This window comes from Gavialis gangeticus, unplaced genomic scaffold (genome assembly GCF_001723915.1).
Source record: "Gavialis gangeticus isolate Ggan-Ray unplaced genomic scaffold, GavGan_comp1, whole genome shotgun sequence".
NCBI classification, from domain to species: domain Eukaryota; kingdom Metazoa; phylum Chordata; order Crocodylia; family Gavialidae; genus Gavialis; species Gavialis gangeticus.
Genome location: NW_017729026.1, coordinates 12,105,027 through 12,130,443, shown reverse-complemented (window position 1 = coordinate 12,130,443; position 25,417 = coordinate 12,105,027). Strand labels below are relative to the sequence as shown.

Below are 25,417 nucleotides of genomic sequence, written 5' to 3'. Positions count from 1 at the left end.
GCCCTCCAGCCAGTTGGCAACCCATTTGACTGCGTAGGTGTTGACACCACAGTCCCCTAGTTTTTTAATGAAAATGGGGTGAGAGACAGTGTTGAAGGCCTTCCTAAAGTCCAGAAAGACTACATCCACTGCTACCCCTCCATCTAAGTATTTTGTGACCTGATCATAGAAGGCCACCAGGTTCGTCTGACAGGACCTGCCTCTAATGTACCCTTGTTGGTTGCCCTAAGCATAACCTCCCCTGCTGGCCCCTCGTGGACATGTGCCAGGATAATTCTCTCAAAAAGCTTACCCAGGATCGAGGTAAGACTAACTGGCCTATAGTTTCCTGGGTTCTCCTTCCTCCCTTTTTTGAAGATGGGAACCACGTTGGCCCTATTCCAGTCCTGTGGCACCACACCAGAGCACCACGAGTGCTCGTAAAGCCATGCCAGGCATCCTGCAATGACCTCAGCTAATCACATGGGCCAGGGACAGAAATTACACATAAACCAGTTTAAGTGATCAGAAACTGGTATAATCCTGTAACAGAAGAAAAGTTCAATGCATATAAACCAGTTTCAAAATAGCCAAAATCAGTTTAAGATAAATCTGGTTGAATGTAGTATCAGACTTAACTGATTGAGGTCAAACTGATTTATGGAACTTCTGTCTCAGACCCCTTCCTGGTTTAAGTTAAATCAGAGTCCCCCAGCATCCCACCATGCTCTGCAGCCCTAGCCTGGGCCGTACTCTCTGCTCCAGAAGTGCAAGCCTCTTCCCAGCAGTGGAGCTGAGAGGGGTGACTATGGGGGATAAGGAAAATTTTGGGGTGGCCATAGCCCCCCATAACCCTCCAGTGCCACCATCATTTAGACCCCATAGCCACCCCTCCCAGCCGTGCCACTGCTGCTGCTTACTCCAGCTCAATAACACAACCCTAGCCTCAGCCATCTGCTCACATTGCCCAGGGCTGGGGCTGGGGCTGTAGGGCTGAGCCAAGCCAACCCCTAGGTGCTGCTGAGGACAGTCACAGAAGGGCTCCCTTCCCAGCCATCTGGGACTGCATGAGCTGTGTGCTCAGATACCTCCTAGCTACCCATACCCAGGCCAGACCAGGCTGTCAGGGAGCCACTGCAGGCCTCTCTTCCTTCTCCTCCTCCCCTGCCATTGGTCAGGGGGCCGTCTCTGTGCAGCACTAATTCATCAGCTCTGTGACAGCTCAGCCTAGCCTGGGCATGGAGAACCAGGAGCAATCTAGGTGCACAGCTCCCACGGCCCCAGTCTTAGCTGCAGCCAACTAGGAAGGCCCCTGCCCCACAGCCCAGCCCAGTTCGGCCCAGCCCCTCCGCATCTGCCCTCAGCAGTGCCTGTGTGCTAGCCCAGCTCAGCCCCACAGCCCCAGGCAAGGCAGGTGGATGGTAGGACTGGGCTGGACCAGGTCACGGGGGCAGGGCCCTTCCCAGCCAGAGGTGGAGCTCAGACTGGGGCCATGGGAGCTGTATGATCACATTGCTCCTGGCTCCCCTTGCCCAGGCTCTGCCAGGCTGTCACAGCAGACTCTCCCCCTCCTTCTCCTCTGCCACAGGGCTGGGGGATGCTCTTTGCAGGGCTGCCTCGGGGCTCAGGGCTGGAGGGCACAGCACCGGGCCCATTGGGGGGGGAGGGGTGGAAACCGGCCACTGTGGGGTGGGGAGGAAAAACTGGATCAAATCAGGCTCAGGCATTTTGAATATCCGTACTTAGCCATGATAATGAGAATTAGTGTCCACTGGGAGAGTTTGGACCCCTTCTAATTTATCAAAGGCCAGGCAAGAATCATCAGTGCATGGATGTGGAAACTTTTAGTTTAAATTTCTAGTGGCTAAGAAATCATTAATAGATTCATAAATGACATAAATATTTCCTCATGAAAAGGAAACCCTTAGTGCATTTCAAATGTTTACTGGGAATTTATAGACTAAAATTCTGTTCTGACAGGTGCCAAGTCTTTGGCACATAGTCATTACAAATCTGAATTGAGATTCTAATAAACTGCATGGTACTGATGCTGCTGAAAGTGTCAGGCAGAGTAAAAAACCATCTCCCCACCCATTTTCATATATGGCAATATATAATCATGTGCTGATACATCAGAGTGAACTATTATAATTGTTTAATGAGCTCATGAACAGCCTCACAATAGAATGAGCAAACTACAATGGCTAGCATTTGTTCTCTGCCTTGTCACCCAGGAAGACTTTTAAAAATTTGATACCAAACACTAAAACAGTAGTAAAAATATGGAACTCTGCTCTGAAAGAGGCAAGGAAGGACTATGTAATAGAATAGCAATATGGTATTATGCACTTAAGATTTGATCTGCCAACACTGTATTCATGATTTTTTGGGCCATTGACTTGAAATGAGAGCTGGATCATCTTTAATACATTTTCCAGTTCCATACCTTTCTTTTTTGTTTCAGGAATAACTCTCCTTTCATGTATTACTCTCTTTTCTTCTTCAGTTTCTAAGAAAAAAAAAAAAGAAAATGAGTTGAATCCATAAATTTTACTAAAAATGTTTTTTCTTAATAAAGCAGTAAGTGCCAAGATTCAAATAGGATCCAATCCTTAGACAGCCATATGGCAAAAATACTGCACAGGTACAAAAATATGTCAACTTAAACATGTTTTATAACTATAGTACCCAGTTTGAACCAATCAACTTCTTAAGGAGCTTATTTTCAGCCTCTTAAACAGAAAACTTATACTTCAGAGGCTGCATGGAAAGGTAAGGATAGAAATGGAGCCACTGTGCGCACCAGATAATTATTTAAGATGTAGGCACTTATTCAATAAATTATACCCATTAACCTGGTATAACTAAGATTTTATTACAGTAATACAGTAGCCCTGCATCTGTTCTGAGTTAGTGCTTCCCCTGTAAAACCTGTCTCCAATGAAAGCAAAACTTGCAAGAGGAATAGGTGCAGAATCCCATGAAAAGCCTGAATAAATAATATACCTCTATAACATTTTTATGAATTGGACCTTTAAAACTGTCATTATAGGACATCTGTTATTCATGCTGAATTGCAGTTAAGCCACTGTCTATTAAAAAGCTTGACTCTAGTCTTTTGAATGCATTTTGTTTCTGCTTTGTAGATTCATTGTGCAACAGTGGAAAATGGTTTTTTTCTGTATCTCTGAAATGCTGCAATTTCATAAGTTATTGCATGAGTGTTATTAATTAGCAAAACAGAACTTAATATGAGAAATTAAGAAATCATTGTTCATGATCTCCTTTCTGTTGTTCATTAGGAAATGAATCTCCAGAAGAATCTTGTAAAATAAAGGCAAATCTAGGTGCTCATTGTGCCCCGCCTCACAGACATCTGTCTTTGCTCCTTCAGGTCATGCAATTTAGACTGAGGTATCAGCTGAGTTGGGAGAATTCCAGATTTCATTTTGTGACGCTTTGGTCTTATGAGTATGTACATGAAGCCAGCCTGTATAATTGTACAGAATAGCACATACAAACTATCATGAGTCATAAAGTAAGAGATCTTGCTCTACATGAAAATTGTTGCCGGGTATGGGAATCTTTTCTGAAAATAGTAGCTCCAGGCAACAAATATGCTATTAGCCCTTGCATAAATTAACATCAGGAGAAAAGAAAAATTAAGTTACTTACTTTTCACTTCCTTAGCTATCACAATAGGCTTTTCTTCTGCATGAGAAAATATATACAAAAAGAGCGGTCTTTAAAATAGGGAACGAAAAAGTTCATTAAAATACAGAACAGCATGTTTTCAAGAATTAAAACCAAACAAAGATACATATGTACTTGTAGAAAACTAGACATTTTCTTAAAGTGATCAACTCCAGGCTTTTCAGACACTGGCTCCATAAGTAAAAGTATATTGCACATAGCAGCAGGACTGATTTGCTGACATGAAGGAATCTTGCTGAAGCAAACTGGTTCCAACGTTTTCTGACAGCTATAATAAATCCATGATTTGATGTTTGCAGCTTTATTGCTTTTTAAATAAATGTATTTAGCTTGTTTCTTTTCTGTTTTTATCAAGATGATAGAAAGGAAAACCCCTTCTTATTTTTTTAAGAATATTTTGCCCATTTGTTTATCACGTGTCCTCCATTTAGTCCCTTGTCCATCAAAGAACTAGGCACATTACTAAGTTTAAGGTGGACCATTGGTTTCAAATCAATTTTTCATGTGCTTAAGAATAAACGTGTTTCTTTATCAGGCCCTTAGGCTAGGTACAGGCATGACACTTTTACCGCTATAAGTGATCAGAAACCAGCCAATACCCGTAACAAAACAGAAGTTTAGCAATATAGACTGGTTTAAAAATGACAGAACCCAGTCTAGGATTCCCCTCTTCCCCTTCCCCCCCACAACCAAAGAACGAATGTGTGTTCACCAATCTAAACTACACCACTTACAGAAAACCTTGTAACTTAGACTGATTCCACCCCAGGTTTTGAAATGTCTGTGTGTAGCCTTAAAGTTCAAATGTTTTGTGCTAAGGGAACTGAAGGCATAATTTCAGGAAAAGTAAGTATCCATAACATCAAAATTACAAGCACAAGAATGTTCATACTTGGTCATATGCCCAGTTGTACCATGGAGCTGTTTCTTCATTAGTTCCAGCATCAGCTGCTCTAAATAATGGGTAAGTGGGAATCATCAACTGAGAAAACTAAGCCTGTGGATTGCTGCTTAGGATCTCAGATTTTGCTCACTATCTAAATGAGTGATGCTCAGTTTGAAAGTACAGAATGTTTTCAAGAATTAAAATAAACATTCTGGTACCAAATACAGGCAGAACATCAAGAAATAATGTCAAGCATGGCCTTTGTAAGATGACATTGTATTGCTACAAATCAGGTTCATCAACACAAAACATCAGGCAGAACTGGAAAGTCTCTTATTAATGCTTCATTCACTCTTCCCAAGGGCAATCAGTGCAAAAAGAGAACTAATCAGACCTGCAACATTTAGTGATATCTGTGGATTTGACGTCCAAACACCACTTCGGTGGTAAGGTCCCTAAAAGAAGTTACCTTTGTTCAGTAACCAGTTCCAACTGCATAGGAGACTACAAGCTTCTTCAGCCCTTACCCAAAACACTTCTTATCTATGAAAGTAAGCCACTTCATTGACTCACTAATGTTGCCTCTCCCTTTCCCAGCCAGAGCTTAATAACAAGAGCCATTAACACAATGTATGTAATACAGAATTCCAAACACTTATAATCAGCCTACTAACTGAACTCACTGACAATGTTTAGTTGAGCTCTAACTTGATTTCTACTGCTGCTTGGACTTTAAATTCTCATTTGAAATATCACTCTAGCCTTGTTATAAGCTGGTGAGTATATTTGTTCTGGCTATGTCTTGGGACTCATTTTTCATAACCTGTTAAGACTTCTCTCAGGCAAAATGGTGAACACAATGCCCCTTATATCTCTCCCATCTGAATGTCTGAGAAGGATGACAAGTTTATAAGACTGTGGGGCAAACCTCATGTGATATCACTGATATTTGTGAGCACTGATTTCCACCGGATAAGTATGCTGATTCATGTTTATGCTCCTAAAAGAGTTTGCCTTGCACAAAAGCAGAGGTTAAAAGTGCAGCTAGATAGGTTCCCAGGAGTTCAGTTCCTAGGACCCTAACACATATTGATATTTTTCTTTAGGTTTGTTTCTTTTTCTTTCTGCAAATCTCCAGTGCCTCTGATATGAACTCCTAACGTTACAGGCATTTTAGTGCTCAGTTTTCTATTAAACAAATATCTAAAGGTGAAGGTGCATGTTGCATTGGTACAGTCCTTTTTATTCTGACTTCCTGTAATTTCTCAGAGAATTTTTTTGCTTTTAAATAAAATCCCATCTAGAATTGACAGATCGCACCTAAGCTGATGATAGCTTGAGAATGTCCCATCCCAGTCACACTATGATAATGGCCTTAATGATTTGACATAGGTTCTTATCAGAAGGCATTACCCTGGCAATCATAGTCCACACGTCATCTGAGAGTACAGCTTGATAAAAAGAAAAAAAAATCCATGTGCAATGACTAGCTCTGGATTTTGTTCCTACACACTTCTGTCAGTACACTAAGAAGTACATCTATAGCCACCAAAGCTCTGCCAGATTTGAAAATAAAATATTAGTATTTGGGGGCGGTGTGTGTGTATGTAGGGGGGCGGGGAGGTAGGGAAGGAATCGCCGTATTATCAAGGAGAAGTTGCCAAGACCTATCTGGCAATGGCAATAAGTGGCAGCTAATATTTGCCTCCAGGAAGTACAAATATATATATATTTTAAATCTTTACATACACATCTGGAAAGGCTAAATGTTTTTTCTATTTATAATACCATTCAAGTTTGTTAATACCCATGACACACGAGCCAGTAGTTTCGTTTTGCCCACACCATTTTAAATAGACTTCCAAAAAATGTATCTGATGCATCAGTTAATTTACTATTGTGCTCACTGCCACAGTATCTCATGTCCCAGGTCATATCTCTTCACAGCAGTACTCTCAAGTTTCTGTTTTGAGTTGTTAGAACAAGAACAAATTTCTTTCAATAGTTCAACATTTCCAAGAATGTTTGTCTGCAGGGCAAAACATGCTTGTGATGATTTCAGTTTTACAGTTTACCTATTCATTTTTCTATGTTACTTTCTCTCTTAGTTATGTTATTTCTGTTACATAAAACTAACATTTCTGTTAGCTCAGCTTTAGCCCAGCAGCTCTTCTTGTCTGTGGGGCTGCCAAGAGTTCTTGTTCATCTTCTGCTAATGGTTTGCCCCAGATCAAAATGTCATCTGCGTGAATCCTGGTATCCTTCATACCAGCAGATATTTGTTGTATTTCCATGTGAAAGACTTCACATGCTAAACATAAGCCAAACAGATGCTGTGGAAACAGTGTCTTCCAAAGCAGGTGTTGAGCATCTATAAAGAAGTGTTAGAAAACCTGCTAGAACCCTGCTGATACATCCATAGCAGAAAACGTTAATTTATTTAATGCTTTGATTTTTATACATAAATCAAGGGTTTCATCATTTTTTTCTTCAGTAATCACCTATACCCATTTGGTCACTTCTACTTCATATGAGTTTCCCAGAGTAATGAACCTACTCAGTGTCTGGCTGATAGTAAAAAGAACTTTCTTAGCGGCATGGATTATGATGTGTTTTGTCTGTTTCAGGTCTCTTCTTAACTCTGGTAAGAGTTTCCCTGTTTCCTGTAAGATTTCTCCAGACTCATCCAACTGGGCTGGCCACTTGCTTTCCAAAGAATGCATCATCTTGATGAGACCAAGATCTTTGGACCCCATAGACCTCAGTGTCTATTACAAATTTATCTTTTCCAGTTCAGTTATCTGGTTCCCCATGTTCCTTTACTACAAACAAGCTCACTGCTGTAAGATCTGAGTTGTACCACCTATTGGCTTTTCAGCCTGACATCACTCACAGCTTCTTCTATAATTTCACTTTCTTCTACAGAAATCCTCAGGTTAAAAAACCTGAGAAAATGCTGTAAAGAGTCTCTTATCCATATCCTCCATAAATGCTCCATTCATGCTGATCCATATTTTTTAGGTAGAGTACATGGCACATTTTTATAATATACTTTGCTCCAAAGAGCTTATGATCTAAGGGTGCCAAAAGCATGTGATGATTTTCACCATTTAAAGCATCCTAAAGCCTTCACTTAATGTATGTGGATGACTTCAGAAAGTTTTTTAAAATGTGGAAGCTGACTTAATTAAACCTCATTGTATGTCTCTTAAATGTAAGAAAAACTGAGGTAGTGGATTTCACACTACCTTGTCCACTTTTATTGCACATGTATTCAACTGGAGCTTTTCAAAGTGATAATTAGCTACATTGTGCAGCATTCAGCACCCCCTGCCTTCTACTCTACAGAATTACAAGGCATGAAACTTGCACCAAACCATGGAACATCTATTAAATTTTAAGGCCCTGTACTTAAAGCATGTTAAGTAAAGCATAAAAATTACAGCGCTTTTGGAAATGCCTGGCCTGCATGTGTATAGGCACCCTAAGGTCCTATCTGTAGTCCCTGAAAATCCATTAAGGTATCTGCTTTTGCAAAATATTATCAGCTTAGTCTTAAATACTGAGTCACAAAAGGCAGCAAAGAGGTGGAAGTGTCACAGACTTTATATATTAACTGCTTTTCTAGAATGCCAACACCGTGGAGTAAGATTGCATATAGGTGTCTATTAGGTGGTAAAGGATCTGGCCCTAAGTATAAGACAAGAGATAATAGGTGGATATAGACAGTAACTAAAAGGAGACAATATTTGTCAACCAGGACTTTTCACTCTGGTAGACTAAGCATTGTCAAGTTTTTCCATAAATCATAACAGAGGAGACTTTTAAGAAGAACAATAAAACACTTTTGTGGATGTCAATACAGAGCTACTCTCAAGTGCATGAGGCAACATAGGTAACAGGAAACCCTCAAAAAAGAAAAAAAGGCTAAAATATTTCACAAGGAATAAATTACTGGGAATCAGATTAATACCAAGGTGACAGTCCTAAACTACAGCAAAATTCAAGACTTTTTTGGATTAATTTTGGAGGGAGGGAGACAAAGGAGTTCAGGGAAAAAGGAAGAAATTGAATTAATGCAAGCAAACAAAAAATGTATTTGGGGTTGAAAACCCTTCGTCTGCTTCTTCTCCTCCTCATGTTCTCTACCTGTGATGTCAAATATTTCTTACTAGGAATGGGGAGGTAACAGTGTTATTAATATGTAAAAACATACCACAGCAAACTAGGCTTAGGTGTAAAAACAACATGTTTCTGTGTCAATGCTGGGAAGATCTAAATTAAGGAATGCATTTCAGTTAGGTGGCATGGTGTTACATAAGTGCTCTGGTCTGTCGGAAGGTGGAAAATGCTGTTAAGAGTCTCTTATCCATATCCTCCATAAATGCTCCATTCATGCTGATTCTGAAAAAAAGATTTTTCTACTCATCCACGACTTCTAAGAAGAGGAGGTAAGAACAGTGCCAAAACAGTACCATTGATATAGAGTTTTGCAGAGAGGAATGTGCAGAAGAAAAATGTAACTAGAGGTATAAATGTCAAAAGGTTTGGAGATGGTTCGGTTCAGATAAGCCTCCTAAAGTTCAGATGCTTATACAAAGCTTATCTGCACTTATCAAAACCCTTGATGTCAGGAATTCCTGGGAGAAGAGCTTTTATGAGAGACTTTTGATATTGTCTGGTTTTGTGAAATACTGCAACAATCTCTCTAGCTAACTGATTCTGATTGTTACAGAAATAAGGGAGAGCAGAGATGTAAAGGAAAAAAGGGAACACCAAATAATTTTTTTTTAAAGTTAATTTTGTTTTTCCATCTTCAAGGAAAATATTATTTGAGTTTGGCTCAATGGGTGAAAATATGTTCTTGTGTTATGCATACCTTATATTTAAAACCATACATTCTTATCTTTTAGGAACAGATTATTTCTTTGTTTGTTTTAACTTGAGACTGGAACACTGTCCTTAGAACTCAATGAAAATGTTGCCATTATGGGGCCAGAATTTCATTAAATGTTAAAACATTATTTCCATTTTTGCTCCTTTGTCATTTCTTAGATTTTTGCATTAGTCTTAGCATGGAGAATGAAATTAGAATAGTCAGTTTCACTCTTCAGGCTCATCAATTTCACATGCATTAATACAGCCCTGCAGTTATTTGGTTGCAAACATTATAGGGGAATTCAAAGAAAATTCATGGAAACATTTCTATTAGCCTTAGGTTTCATAGAAGCTTGTTTTGTTTTTTTCTAATGAAACCTAAATCTTGGGTTAAAATTGACCTGAAAATGTCTTCTTGGAAGGTATTTTTTAAACAGGTTTGTCCTTTTGGTCCAATTATTTCTGTATTGGCTTGGCCAACTTACTAGAAAGTCTATAAAGGTCAGGAAAATCTACCTCTTATTGATTTACCAGTAAGTTCTCAGAATTGCTACTACTTATATGTAAGTCCTTTTTGACTTACATGGTTATGTCAGAGCAAAATTAAAAACAGTGATCACTAAAAATCTGTTTGAAGCCTGGCTTTTTCACTTTAGCAGATTTGCACTATGTAATTTTTTTCTCAAAATGAGAAGCAAAAGAATAATAAAGCACACATGGTACTCATGACAGAGCAACCTGAAGTTCTTGTGAAACTATGTAGCCAGATCTTGCCTTGTGAATTCAGTTTTCTGCATTCACATCTCAATATGAAACATTATTTGGCAGCTTTAGAGATAACTGCATGAAAACATTTGCTAGATCTGTGGAAAGTATGCAAGTAGCACTATCATGTCTGAAATTCCTAGTACTTTCATGTGACCCACATAAGTGTTTGTGATTTCCTCCTGGGGTGATTATAGACTTCCCACTTCATGGCTCTGTTGAATTAAGCACAGAAACTGTTTGTTAATAACATGGGGCCATATGCTCCCCTCACTAAACAACACAGCGGGGAGTAAAGGAGTACAAATACCAGTTTAATGAAGCTTTCCCCACAAAGGAGAAAATGATAGACAGCATGCTAACCTCAGCTATATATCGGATCACAGCCCCACCAATTGGACAGTGGTCACCAGGGTTCAGGGGTGGTGAATACAATGGCAAAAAGCAGTTACTTTGTGTGTGTTGGCCTCTTGGGAAAGGATCATAAAGTACACTTTTAATCAGCTAGTACTGATTGGCTCAGAATGCACCTTTTATAGCTGAAAATCCTACTCATTAGGGTTAAGAGCCAGGTAGGCAAGTCAATGTCCATACCAAATACTGAACATATACTTCGAGGATAATGGGGGGTCATGGCACCTCAAAGGGTGAATATATTTGACAAGGAATGTCTGGGGTTCCTACCCAAACCTATAAAGAAACGGGAGGCCTTGATTAATTCTCCTTCTGCAAGGGTGCTACTCTTTTTCCTCCCAGGAAATATGAACTAATTGGATCTCCAAGCCCAACATATATTTACCTAGCTGATTTTTTTCATTTTTTAACATGAATGTTATTGTTAACGACATGAAGAAAATGTATACTTTTTCATATTTATTTGTAAATGTAAATTTGTAAATTTATTTGTTTTGTTGGGTGAATTGTGGTGGGGTTTCTCCCATTTAATACCTCCATTATGCTGATTTGAACGTAAATAATTATAATGTTAAACTCTGCCTAATTGAAGCATAAATACACACACACATGCCCCAGAATAAAACTCACACCTTGTAATGAGAAAGAAGGATGAAGACAAAAGTTTTATTTCAGAGTCATGACTTAATTCTGGCTGTGCAGAGCAGGGGCAGAGAGTACTCATCAGGATGCACATATGAATGTGTGTTCATATCCTCAAATTAGGCAGATTTCAACACACACACACGTGGGTGCCTGTGGGTGTTTAAAACCACTGTTCTTAATTTCAGTAAGTTATTTCCAGTGATTAGTTATTTTTTTCAACTTATCAGTAAAATAAAAGTAGTATAGAAGTGCCTCATTTCATTAACTAAAATGTCAAGGGCTTTCTGAAACAGTGAAGACTTAGGCTTTTCTTCATCATAGCTACATTTTTAGAGCTTGTAGCTAAAACTTATAATCTAAATCAATAAGCATATTGCTTTGAAACCTTGTTCATATTATCTCAAGGGTTTTTCTGTCTTTATTATAGACTCATGGGGATTTAGAGTCCACTTTTAGTAAAAGAACTAGTTTATATTCTGTAAAATCTCCAAATGTGGGTTATTTTTCTTTTTCCATTTATTTAGTAAAGGATATTTACACACAATATCCTGCTAAAGATTACTAGATGTTCCTAATGGATTCCTGTTGAAATGTAGGTTAAAATGCATTTTAATGCATTACTGTATTTCCAACAATGACACAGATCTGTTTTTCCTCTATCCAATCTGTGTGTCCAGATTAGAGCTGGTTTGAAAATACTTTTCCATCCCAATTGGATTGAAAAGCCAAAAATGTAGACTTTTTTTTTTTTAAACAAAACTAAATCCTGCTTTGGAAGTCTTTGTGTTGTATCTTGAAATGTTGGTTTTCATTCGAATTCATTTGGTTTATAATGTTTTTGCTGCACAGGGGCAAAAATGATGTAATACAGAACACTAAAAAAAAGGTAGCCAATAAATGGTGCGTAGACAACAGATCATTGATTTATACCAGATTCACACTTTTCTATAAATCAAGGAAACTGTAAAATTTTGTACTGATTCAGTAATTTAGATACTCTTGGTTATGTCTTCCAATGTTATATTCATGAACGGAGGCCATACACTAGAATTTTTTCCTTGAGATAGTGAGACATTATGTTGCATACAGCATGTAGCTAGATGCACATTTCTATCAAGAACTCAATTTACCCTCCAGCATGAGTGTTGGTTGAAGCTACAGAAATGTATTTCACAGTGATTCAGTTCATTGCATTCTTCAAAATCTATAATTAGAGTAGTCAAACAGGGACCTGGAATGAATCATTTTCATTTTCTTCCTCAGAGGTCCTTTGCACAGATTGCAGAGATGTGAAGTTCTTTCCATTTCCCCCCTCTTCTACCCCAAAGATTAGGAAGATGACAAGGCAACACCTTTCCCATTCCAGAAGGAGGTTTTCTTTCAGGACCCACCACTGCACATTAACAAGCCACAGGGGTTATTGCTGTGCAATTTTATGTAAAGCACACTCTCTCAGCAAGGCAGGTGGGTGCATCTTCCTCTGTTCTCACCATCTGTGTTGCTCTGGAAATCACAGTCTAGACTTCCCACAACAGAGACCAAAGCACTCCTTATCCTGTACTGACTCTTGGTTATGAATGTGACCAGCATGAAGGTGCATTCCATTTAGATAATCTCTAGATGCTCACAAAGGCATTTTGATTACACTGGTCTATAGTGAAGAAATGCTGTACTTTACTTGCATACTACATGTGCCTTCCCCCATCTCCAAAAACAAATTCCCAGGCTACTGGGAATGGGAAGCAGGATGTGCTATGTGCATGTGCACACCTGCACACATGCAAATGGCTGGGAAACAGCCAGGCAGCATGGAGAGCAGCTCCCTGCAAGTAAGTTTATGGGGGTGGAGGGGATATAGGGGGCACAAATCAAGGCCCTTATGGTGAGGGATAGAGTGGGGCAGAGGCTGGGGGTGCTGCTCAGCCAGGGCAGCACATGGGGCCCTGGGGCCAGGGCAGGGAGTGGGATAACCATAGGCAGCTCATCCAGGGGGTGCAGGGCATGTTGGGGGATGGCTACCCACTGCTGTGTGCAGCCCCCAGGGGGGCATTGAAGACATGTGCCCCCCCCAAGAATTGTGTGTGGGGTGGGGTGGGGTGGGGTCAGGTGGGCAGGTGGCATGTGGCCAATACAGGGCTCCAAGGGAAGAGCAGCAGGGTGGGGAGCCCGCATCTGCCCCAACCCCACTCAGCTCTGGTCTGGCCATGCCACCAGTGTGGGGGGGTTGAGGGGAGGGAAGGTAGGCATGTGTTCTGCCTTCTAATTTGAAAAAGGGGGTCACCTATGTGGTATGCAGGGAAACACAGCCATTAACATAGAGTCCTATTGTTTATGTCATCTTAGGTGTGTTTCTGAGCAATTTTTATTTAATACCTATGCTGCAGTCCAGTGATTGCATTCCTTTTATACTGTCCTATCATGTCAGGGATTGTAATATGAGATTGTTCTAAGAAACAGGAAGGGACAGCTTTTTCTCAAATGAAAGGGGACGTGGAGGAAGAAAACAAAGCTAGCAGATGGGCAGAGACAAGAAAATGCTCAGTAAAGAGATCACTAGAGGACCAGGTATATACTACAGACTCTTCACTTAGAATGAGGATTCATGAGAAAAGACAGTAAAGCCACAGTTTGAGAGAGATGGGGGAGGAAGTATACTAAAGTCATAGCTTAGGCAACAGTGTAAAATGGGCCTTTCAAATCATAGCTAACACCACCACCCTCCTGATACAGCAATACTGGAGAATTAATGGAAATGACAGCAATGTTTCCAAATCTTCAAGGAGATTCAGAATCGGATAAAATGCAGGATTTAAAATGGACTACTTTTACTTCATGCTGTGGCTTTGAAGTATATCACACTAGTTAAAATATGTGCCACTGTCCATCCCTTAATATCTATTCTCTCTCTCTGTTTTTCCTTCTTTGTTCTTCATTAGTTTGTCCAAGCAACTGTTGTTTGCTCTTCTCTTCTGCTTGTGTAAAACTGTTCTGACTTTGGCAATTTCAAAATCACATGTGGGTATAGGTTCCTGAATAACATTAACTTTTCCAAAAGAGCCATTATGTGATCTTCTCCCTTCAGCCTGGACAAGTCAGTTGAAGTAAGTCAGTGGTTCTCAACATTTTAAACTCAAGGGACTCCTCCACAACCTCCCTGAATTTGGTACCCCCCAGTGGAGAGCCAATAAAGTTTTAGCTGCCACCACCAAGTGAAACTGCCTTATGCGCCTCTGCCTCCAGGAGAAGCATGCATGCAAAGCCAGACAGAGGAGCGGTTGTGATACAGCAGATACCGCTCCCACATTGTCTGGTAGTTTGTAAACAGGAAATGCAGGTTTTGTAGAAGCGAAACATGGCTGTGTCCTACACCCAAAGAGTTCCCCCTGTGGGCTGCAGCCTGTGTTTTCTATTTACAAACTGCCAAATAATAGGGGAGGGCAATAGAGTAGGGAAGGAAGGAGAGCAAAACCTAATGCAGGCAGGAATACCCACAGCCACAGGTGCTTCCTTATCCAGCATCACATGCCTCTCCAGAAAAGAAGTGAACAGGCCAGTTTCACTTGGTCATAATGGCAGCAGCAGCAGCAGCAGCACCAGCAATGCAAAGAGCCTCATGGGGCCCAGCTGAGAACCTCTTGAGTAGGTTCATGCACCCACCCTTAAAGATGCTATACAGAGTGGCAATATCAAACCTGATTGCCTAAGAAGACTTGCAAGAACAGGTAAGATGGAAGGACAGAGAATGACAGTGAGAGGTGGAGAAGGAAGAGATTAATACATAATAAAAATATTTTGGATTTCTGAAATACATTGAAGTAAATGGTGCATCTTTCCCAAGGCACACAGGATCTAATCCAGGTAGAGCTTTTCATCTGAATACAGCAATGCACTTCATAAAGACTGGTATCTGCATCCTTTTTTAAAAACAAAAAACAATGTCACTGGAGCTCATTGAAGACAAAGCTTGGCTAAGATCACATGAAAGGTCACTGGCAGAAAGGGGGACACCTCAGTGGAGGAAAGAAATAAAACAAATTTTTTATAACATTTACAATTTTCAAACCTTGAAGAACAACTCATCTAATTTTGGTTTGGGATTTTTAGTATTTCTGAACCATTGTACTTGTATCTTTGATTAACCTTTTTCTGTGCTAAAGATGATTCTGTTAATTCTGCTTTCTTCTTTCTGTTAACCAGTTTTTCATCCTTGGAAAATGAAATGTTCCTCTCATTTGGTTATTGCGTTTCCTTGTCTGATCCATATATGAATTTTATGGCAAGTACTTTTTTCTAAATAAACTTCCTAGTTGTTCCTCTTTATGTGACTGATTAGTGAATACCTGCTTTCCATATTACAGTAACTCTGCTGAATTAATCTATGAGATAATTCACCACTGTGGTTTAATCTGCTATTCTGCTCTTCACTCTCTCTCTCTCCTGATAATGGGTAACAACTGGATAATCTGCCATTATTTACATTCCTCTGCAAGTAGTGAATTAACCAGAGTTTACTGTATAAGCACACATCATACAGTTAATGTTTCTCCAATGCTTTGTACACTAAAATAGTATAGCTGTACCAGTTATTCTTATTGCCATTGTATTAAAAAACATGGTCAAAGATTTGTTCAAGTCAGGCTAACATGGTTAAGATGCACCATTCTCCATGTTTAGTTATGGAATTCTCCTTTTTCAGTTCTAGATTTTGTTACCTACAGTTCCCATGAGCACCAAGATCTCTGTTTTCAACATTTGGAATCTGCATTGCCTGGAAGTTTAGTTGGGTGATTTTACCAAGAAATTACCCTGATTTCTGTTTGCCAAATAGTTACCTAATATACCTTCCCAAATACTTCAATTACATGCAGTAATGTTCTAATGTTATATAGGAAACCGGTCATAAATGGTCATTTCCATATGGAATTGCAGTGCTTCTGACATGCTCCTTAATTTTGAAAAACAGGAACATTAATTTGACAGTAGATTGTATTGTACAACTATTATAATTTTAAGATTAAACTTATAGTTTCATAGTTTCTAGGGTCGGAAGGGACCTAAGCAGATCATCTAGTCCGACCCCCTGCCATGGCAGGAAAGGCACTGGGGTCAAATGACCCCAGTAAGGTGGTCATCCAACCTCCTCTTAAAAACCCCCAGGGTGGGAGCCTGCACCACCTCACTTGGAAGCTGGTTCCAGACCCTAGCCGCCCTGACCGTGAAGTAGCGCCTCCTGATGTCCAACTTAAACCTTCCCTCCGCCAGCTTGTGACCGTTTTTCCTGGGCACTCCTTGCGGCGCTTGGGGGAACAGGGACTCCCACAGCGCCTGCTGATCCCCCCTAACCAGTTTATAACAGGCCACAAGATTTGTTAAACTTATCGCTTAACAAATGAAGCAGCCTTTTTCCATTATGTCTTTTTTCCCCATTATGGTTAATTGGTGGATAACAGTGCTTAACATTGTAGAAACTTCTTATTGCTGATTAGCAGGGTTCAAACAGGCAGGGCTGCAATTTATTTATATACTATCGTGTCTCTCTCAATGACGGATTTATTCTCTTGTCATACAATGGAACAGTGTATTTATAGAGAAAACATCATCCAACTTTGGGGAATGAGATAACCTGTTTTTGCCCAATTATTTTGATTGACGCTAATCATAGCATTATAAATAACTGTCTAATTAAGTTTAACTCTTTGTTCTAGCCATAGGCTCTGCAGAAATCCCTTTTAAATTTTCTGTTTCTCAAATTTAGGTAAAGTGCCACTGCATTCGTTGTAAGTGATGAGATTTCAGTCCATCTATTTTTATCTTACATTATGACTATCTTTTAGATGATATAAACTAAACTTACTATGCGAGATTATCAGGACATGCCACATTGTGACTGAATGACTGCACAATACTTTATGGATCTTGTTATATTTTTGCTGCTTTGTCAGTTTTAGACTGCAATGCAAGACACCAGAAAAGAATGACATGTAGTTTACTAGTTTCATAAGCTATACCTAATAATTAGAAGTGGATGAAAAAAAGGATCTGTATGGTATGGAGGGAGAAAATATATGCTACAGGAATATGTTCAAAATGATTGAACACATTCCTGTTTTAAAATAAAAATTAATATTACAGCAATTTTACTAGCATTGTTATTGGACCAGTAAATTACATAAGGCAATGACAGAACAATTAAAGATCTTTTTAGGGGAGGGCTGACTTTGTATCTTTCACTTAATGGGTTTTTTACTTTGGGGAGGTAGTTGATAAATGTAGAGCCAGAAATATTATTCGCCATTACGTTATAATGAAATATACAGTAATATTCCTAAATAGTATTCCTGAAATTGTAATCCATCCCAGAGCAATTTAACACTGGTGATAATGATTATGCTTACAGTTCACCTGTATGTAACTCCTTGTACTCTGAAATCTCCAAAGCGCTTAGGTCAGGGTTCAAAGTTGTACCAAAATGGGACAGAAGTGTTTAGGTGCCTAAGTCCCAAAAAACAATTTAAATTGGGTGTGCACTGACAGCTTCAAAAATCATAAGGCAAGTGAATCTGATAGAAACCTGTTTTTGGACTGCAGAGTTCCCCATGCTAAAGCACATGCTCAGAGGTGATCAAAATGTTGCTCTGACTTACCTAGACACCAAAAAAAGCCCAAAGAGGCCTCCATCAATAGTTGAACAAAAAGCGTTATTTACTCACATCAGCAGCATTGTATTTCGCGTGGTGATAGGGATTCCTAAGTTTTGCCTAGTGGCCTACTGGCTACATGATTTAGCAATGAAATGGGGGACCTGAGTTCTAAGTTCTTTTCACTTTGACTAGATTCAACCCCACATTTTCCATTCCAAGAAGAGTGCCCTAAGCACCTTGAATATGCTAGGTAAGGGCATTTTCCACCCCTCCTGTTGAAGCTAGGCCACTGGGCAGTCAAGAATACAAGAACTGTAGATTTAAGTGCCCTGCTACCAGGACTACTTCATGTATTTAATAGTAGACAGCTATTGGGTTTTTAGGGTTAAAAACAAAACAAAAAGTCAGAAATCTGGCAGGAACCCACGGTTCCCTCTTACCAGAAAGTGGCTCCTATCTGAGCCATAGAAGCATGTCTCTGTTCTTGTTGACCCTATGCCTCTTCCAAGTTTGGTTGCCCAGTGGCCAACCTTCAAAAAGAAGGAATGGGGTGTGCGTTTACTTAGCTCATAGTAAAAGCAGTGTCCTGGGTAGTGGAAGATATGGGTTCAAATCCCCTCAGGCTGAAAAGGGCCTATAATCTAGTCTCATACTTCCTGGACAACAGCTCTTGCAGAAAAGATGAGCATTAGCCATTAGGCAGTTTTTCACAGTAACAAGACAAGGAAGGCATTAGGACTCACAAGTGTACAGAAGCTCTGTATATGTGGGAAAGTTCCTGTGCCCAACAGCTGTCTTCTTAAGAAAGTTGTGCAGCTGCTTGCTGGCTGCCTCTTAATCCAAAATCAGTGTAGTTGTGCACACATGGCCAATTGGGTGGGCTAATTTGCATCACTGAGTGACAGTACCACTTAGCCCAGATAGAGCTACACTGCTTATGGTATAGGATGGGGTGACAAGCTTATGCCAGGTTCCAGATCATATCTGGAACTTTGGGTTCTTTACGCATTGGATCCACAGGACAAGCAACAGCTGTGGTGGGGCCAGTGGCAGCAGGGTCAGAGGCAGTTGGACAAGCAACTGTAAGCCAAGAGGACATTTTTTGCAGTGGAAGGTATGGAGTGACTGTGGCTGAGTGGCTTTGGAGTGATTTGGATGTTTCAGCACAGCCCTCGCTTGCCTGTTGCCACCACCTATGTCCAATGGGACCCCATTTCCATGGCAGGCCCCACCATGCTACCCACATCTCCAAATCCTCTAATTCAATAGCAGCCAAGCAGACCAGATGGACCAGCTCCATGGCCAGATCTTGCCCAAGGGACATATACTTATCACCTCTGATATAGGAGACAGCCCGAGGAACAGTACAGCATGCTTGAGGACCTTCTTGGCAGGCACAGTAAGTTTTCCATGTCCAATATGGCCAGTCAGCATGAGTCAGGCACATCAGCTCCTGAGAGGGGTAAGTGTTCAGTGGAGATGCTACTGCACAGTCATTACTGAACATTTATTTAATACTTGTATTAGCAAGTACTAAATAAATGCACAGTAACCAGTTACTGTGCAGTAGCGCCAGTGAATATCTTTTAGGTGATGCTACTGCAGAGTAGCATAACAATGCTGTGTAGCAGTGTATTAACACTTTCCATGCTGTGACATGCTACAGCATCTCATGTAGACATGCCCAGTGTTTCCTATTAGCTATACCTAGGTACCTCCAAGCTTTCTTAGAGGCATATAATATTATTCGCTATTATCTGTGTAATGCTTAAGCACTGAAAACTGTGTAATGCTTAAGCACCTAGTCCATCTCTGAAATCTCTCTATTGCCAACTTGGGATCCTAGGTATATAACATGATCAAACTGAATCAACCTTTGCAACAAGGAGCTTAATACTTACCCACTGTGGTGCCTAAGCAGTATTGGATCTAAAGCCATTCTAAGCCATGCACAAAGACTGTTTCGTCCTCCTTGAGAACCAGTGGTCCTGTTCATGAATGTAACCACCGAGATCCAATTGTACAAATCTGCAAAACTTTTAAGAATCTCAGTGGTTTTATACCTATTGGCCTAGCTTTGCTCCATCAAGCCCATGGGAAAGCAGTCTCAAATCTATAACAGAATTCAGCAAATGAAAAAAAGACTCAAACTTGCCTCCAACAACAGCAGGTATCTTTCTTGGACTTTGTTCTAGAAGTAGACGAGGTCCTGCACATAAAACAATGAGTTAAATGGTGCAGAAAATGAATATTATCATTATTCTTTATTATTTAATCACTGATTTGTAATCACTGCCTTCCCCTCCCCCACAACTTGTATTATTCATAGCTTGAAGTATAAGCTCATTGACTGGAATATAAAACTGCTATTAGACTCAGGTTTTTAAAACAGATTCAGAACTGTTCCTGATTAAAACATTGCATTTCACATAAAATTTGTGCATAACTTCCAGAGCAAAATGCATATCTTAATAAATGCAACAATCTATTATAAACAGACGTTTTAAAGTAGGACAGACGAAGTGACTCAAGTTGAACACACATTTTGACATTCCCACAGTTCAATTTTTCTTCATTAGACAGTAAAAACTCAGAAGAGTAATACTGTAATAAAAGGTTACATATTCATGACCCTGCATCTATAGTAAAAGCATATTTTCTTCTGTCAAACAAATGATCTTCAGTTGTTCCCTCAAGTCCACTTATTATGAACTGTTTGAAGCGTTGTTCGAAAAATATTGTATTTTTTATCCTCCAGGATTATTCTTAATTAGCCACCACCAAGTGGGTCATACACTGTAAACATTAACTAGATTCTGATCTCTACTGCCTATTGAAATAGTTTTACTAGCTGGCAGCATAGGATTAGAACTTTAATGTTGTATAAATCTACCGTGTTGTGTGCAGCTATTATGTTCTTTCAGACTAGTTCTCAAACCTAATTTATTTTCAACAAATTTACAAACCAGACAATCTATTTTCCTTCCCTATTATTTATATTTTAGTTATTTTCTGTTCTGTAGGTTAGCAGTAGGGCTGTGCAAAGCTTCGGGCCCTGATTCGATTCAGCAGAGACTCAGTCCAATTTGGTGGTCAAATCTCTGAATCCAAATCAAACCAGAGGACCCTTTAATCTCTCCAAATTGAATCGGAACCCTCTGAATCAATTTGGACAGATTCAGAAAGATTCGGAGATTAGGACATAGAGACAGCTTTAACTGTTTTTTTCTATATGCCTCTAAGTAGCAAGGGCTCGTGAGTGCTGCAATGCTGGGGCACATGGAGCATCCCACAAAAGCATGGGGGGCTCACCAGCACACTCAGCAGCAGACCCAGAAGTGGACCAGAAGCACTTCCGGTCTGCTTCCAGGTCCACCGGGGAGCACACAAGGGGGGCCCCCCCACCCATCCCCTTGGCTCTGTGACTGGTGCCTCCCTGGTCTGGGCGGGGGCATCCAGGGTCACCCTAGGGTTGATTGCCAAGCCAAGAGGAGTGTTTGGGGGCCTCCATGCTTCCCAGCAGACCCAGAAGTGGACTGGAAGTACCCCACACTCTTGTGGGACGCTCCATGTGCCCCAGCATGGCAGTGATCATAAGCCATGCCTGCTACCTCGAGGTATGTAAAATAACTTTTAAAGTTGTGTCTTTGTCCGAAGCACTTGTTCTCTGAATCAGCATTGAATCTTCAGATTTGGATTTGCCCAAATTGAATCAGGGACAGTGATCCGAATCAACAAACTGAATCACTGTCTCTGACTTGGGCTGAATACGAATCAAATAGAGCCCGCTTCGCACACCCCTACTTAGCAGTCTGTTCTCCTGACCATTGTTTCATTCGATATTACTTATAATGTTGCATAATCACTTTTGGTTTTGTGTCTTTCATTTGGTATAATTAATTAGTTATAATCCTAATAGGTGTACACCCCTTTTAACTAGTCAACAGCATCCATTCATTGCTAAGACTTAAAGTGCTGTAACTTTAGCAGTTACAGATTTTACAGCTCAGTTCTTAGGAGCTGTAACTAGTGGATTGGAAGCTTAAGGGCCTAATAAACTACAGCATAAAACCACAGCCCAGTATACTTGGGGGTAAAAGGTATTCCATCAGCTAGATGTTCACTGGTACTTAAGATGAGACAAGTTGGTTGCTCTCAGCTGCCCATCATAAACTCCAAACCACACTAGTTGGAAGACTCATAAGTCTAAGCTAAAAACTGCCTAAGCACTGGAGAATGAGCTACTGTTGTTATCCCTATATGAAATGCCCCCACGTAGAAGGACAGTGTGCACAAAAAACATGCTGCTTTGAAGACAACATTGTGTTTTAATGCTCTTTTGGTGGTGGTGTTGTTATATGCCAGTTATTTGTAAATATGCAATTTAATTCATATAATAATTTTTAGAAAATATCATGTGTGGAACTGCACAAAACTTGGTTATTATTCCCAAATCATTAACAAAATGATGGCATTGTAGGTTTCATAAGAATGCTGTTCTTTCAGGAAAAACTCAAAAGGATATTATTAATATTCTTAGATAGAGTTGCTTTAGCTTTGTACCAGTTACATTAAGGAAGGACAAACATCAGGAATTCCACTTTTTCATAGACATCAAGGGTTTAGTAATCATGCTTGTCATATCAAGGAAGCAAACCAGTTAAGTACATAGTTTCCAGCTAGGTCAGAAATAGCATGAGATTAGTGTTTCCAACACTACAGGATTTTATGATTTCCAGATCTACTCCAAGGTGAAGTCCAAAAGTATCAGTAGTTGAAAAATGAGTACAGAATTGGGAAAAGAATCTAAATTTTTCCTACTTTCAAAAAAGATTCAATGAAAGTACTGGACAGAAGTTTAAATCTGTTTCTTCCTTCCTCTACCCCCTACCCCTGCACTGAACTACTATGCCTATCTTGAAGTGATAAATTATACAATTTGAACTAATTGCTTTTTGTAAGGGATGATAAAAGGGAGCTGCTCAGCATGTTGAGTAGGTCAGTAATTAGGAAGGATGGTTGATAATTTTGTGCTGCATGATAAAAATCTATCTCCTGGGGTACGGATCTAGTACCTATAGGTCAATATACAGGACAGCCCTGTTACCTTGCTGTCCTTTGTTATACTAACAGAGTTATAATGATTGCTCCAGTGTTATTCAGTATAATCCCAGAGCTAAACCATTTACCACTAATGACTTGTCAAGTTCTATTTTATAAGGGTTTTTTTTACAAGTTTTAAGCAAATCACTTATTCCATGCAAATTGACCACATGACCCAAGTACGAGAGTGTTTAAAACACCAAAAGCTTCAACTCCACAGATCAAAAAGTCTCCCTTAGGCCAGAGTGTTTGTTCTGAGCAGGTTCTTATACATCCTGATAAAAATCTTCTTTAATGTTTCCATGTGTTATTAAATGTCTGCCTATTCACTTTGATGGGAAGGCAAAGGACAGTAGCCAAATAAATATTTCATCCATTCTTTTGATGAAATATGTTAAAGGGGATATCCTAAGTCAAATTTCTTTTCTCTGTCTCTCTTCCCTCCCTCCCTGGCAAGTTACAAAGCAGAAATGATTTTGCTGCTGCACAGAGAACTCAAATAGAAATGAGGAATTGGTTTTAACAGATCTGACCATTAGGATTTAATGGAGTCCACCTTCCTGACTCCAGCAGTGCCTAAAGTGTTTATGCTGTAAATGAGGAAAGAACAGGGATTCTTAATGACCCTATAGATGATCAAGTTGCTCCAGGAAGCACAAGGAGTTCTCATTACCAAGATTACAATTCATATTATTAGATCTTAAATTATCTAGCTGGCTAAAATGCATCCACAGCCCTGAATCAGAATTCTAGTAACATGTACTCTGAAAGGATGTCTGTATGTGCAAAAGATTTCTACAACATATATAGCTATTCTTTTAAGAACATACCTTATTTTTCTAGAGTGGACCACTGAAATGGAGACACTTTTTTTTTTCTTTTTGTGTTTAGGGCCTGATTTTTCCCAATGAGACATGAAGAAAAACGTACATATTTGGTAACCTGCTGTGTACATGCAGTTATCAGGGCTAATTAACTGGAGAGCTGGACAAATAGCGAGTCTGTGTCTAAAATTGCAATAATTGCACTTGACTTTTTTGAACGTCAGTTGCTTGAGGACCAGGTAAGGTTAGTGTAAAGTAAAAAAATGGTGAAACACTCAAGTTCCTTTAAGCTCACTCACCAGTTGAAGAAAAACAATCACTAATAGTAACATCAAGACATAAGTAGTTTTTTTCCACTGATTGAAAGGAAGAAATATTGTTCCATATGTAACAGGAGGGTTCAAGACACCAGATGTTAATATGACTGGATCATTCAGACTAAACTGAAACCAGGTGACTGTAGCTTCATGAGCCTTGCATCACCAAAATGTATAAAGACATTAGAGGTATGATGAAAAGATGCCTTCTGATTGGATTTATGCATATTTCAGAATTTATGTTTTATGATGAGGAATACTACACATAGTGTAATTATCTTAATTTCCTTGTCTTAGGGAACATCTTTCTACATGTGTGAAAAATGTCACATTTAGATAATGATAGCAAAATAAGCCTCTGTCAAGAGAGATATTCGCTGGGTTTTTTTGCCTGCCCTCTGTTTGCATGAATCCAGTCTCCTTTGATGTCACAGGGTGTAGCTTCTAGATTAATTTTTTCCTACCTCAAAATATAATTAAACCAAAGAAATTATTTTCTAAGAATAGGCAACAGCAGATATCATTATAGACAACACATCATTCCCAGAAGCTGCAGCACTCGGAAACTCTCCCCCCCCGACAGAGAGGTGTTTACAGATAATTTTTATATCTTGTTTGTATTCAAGTAAATACTTAACTAAATAGATGCAAATACGCAGCATATCCTACAGGTCTGACTTAGTGATTAGGCACAAAGTCTCAAAAAGCCTGGGAATATATCTCAAGTATATCTGGGCTTTATCCATTTTACTTTCTCTGTAATAGACTCAGTTTAATTAGAGAAAGAGCCTTTTCTCATGTTTAGACCGAAATTCAAACCAAGTGCTTATTAATGCCTGGAGCCAGGTTTGATGTAATACCACAAGAAAACCCATGAGATTTGTCAAGCTTACTTCTGGCTAGGGACAGACATTACACGCAAACCTGTTTAAGTGATCAGAAACTGGTTTAAACCTGTAACAGAACAGATGTTCAGCGTACATAAACCAGTTTGAAAATGGCTGAAACCAGTTTGAGATAAACCTGGTTGAATGCATCAGAGTTAACTGATTTGGCTCAAACCAGTTTATGCCTTGTCTGTCCCAGACCCCTTTCTGGTTTAAGTTAAACAAGACTCCTCCAGCATCCTGGCATACTCCCTGGGCTGGGCAGGGCTGTCTGCTCCAGCCACGGGGCTGACCCCACCCCTCTGCTCTCTAGCCAGAGCAGGGAGCAGCCCTAGCAGAGGCAATAGTGGGCATGGCTCCATTA

General features: G+C 39.8%; 1 protein-coding gene across 1 annotated transcript in view; it reads right to left on the bottom strand.

Moving 5' to 3' along the window:
• Nucleotides 1-2,294: 2,294 nt before the first annotated feature.
• Nucleotides 2,295-25,417, bottom strand: part of TRDN (triadin) — a 209,809-nt gene continuing 186,686 nt past the window's right edge. The window contains exons 12-14 of the mRNA XM_019520213.1: nucleotides 20,078-20,131; nucleotides 3,655-3,690; nucleotides 2,295-2,488 (exon numbers count right to left, since the gene is read on the bottom strand). Of these exons, the coding sequence (XP_019375758.1) occupies nucleotides 2,295-2,488; nucleotides 3,655-3,690; nucleotides 20,078-20,131 (284 nt within the window). The remainder of the gene's footprint in view (nucleotides 2,489-3,654; nucleotides 3,691-20,077; nucleotides 20,132-25,417) is intronic.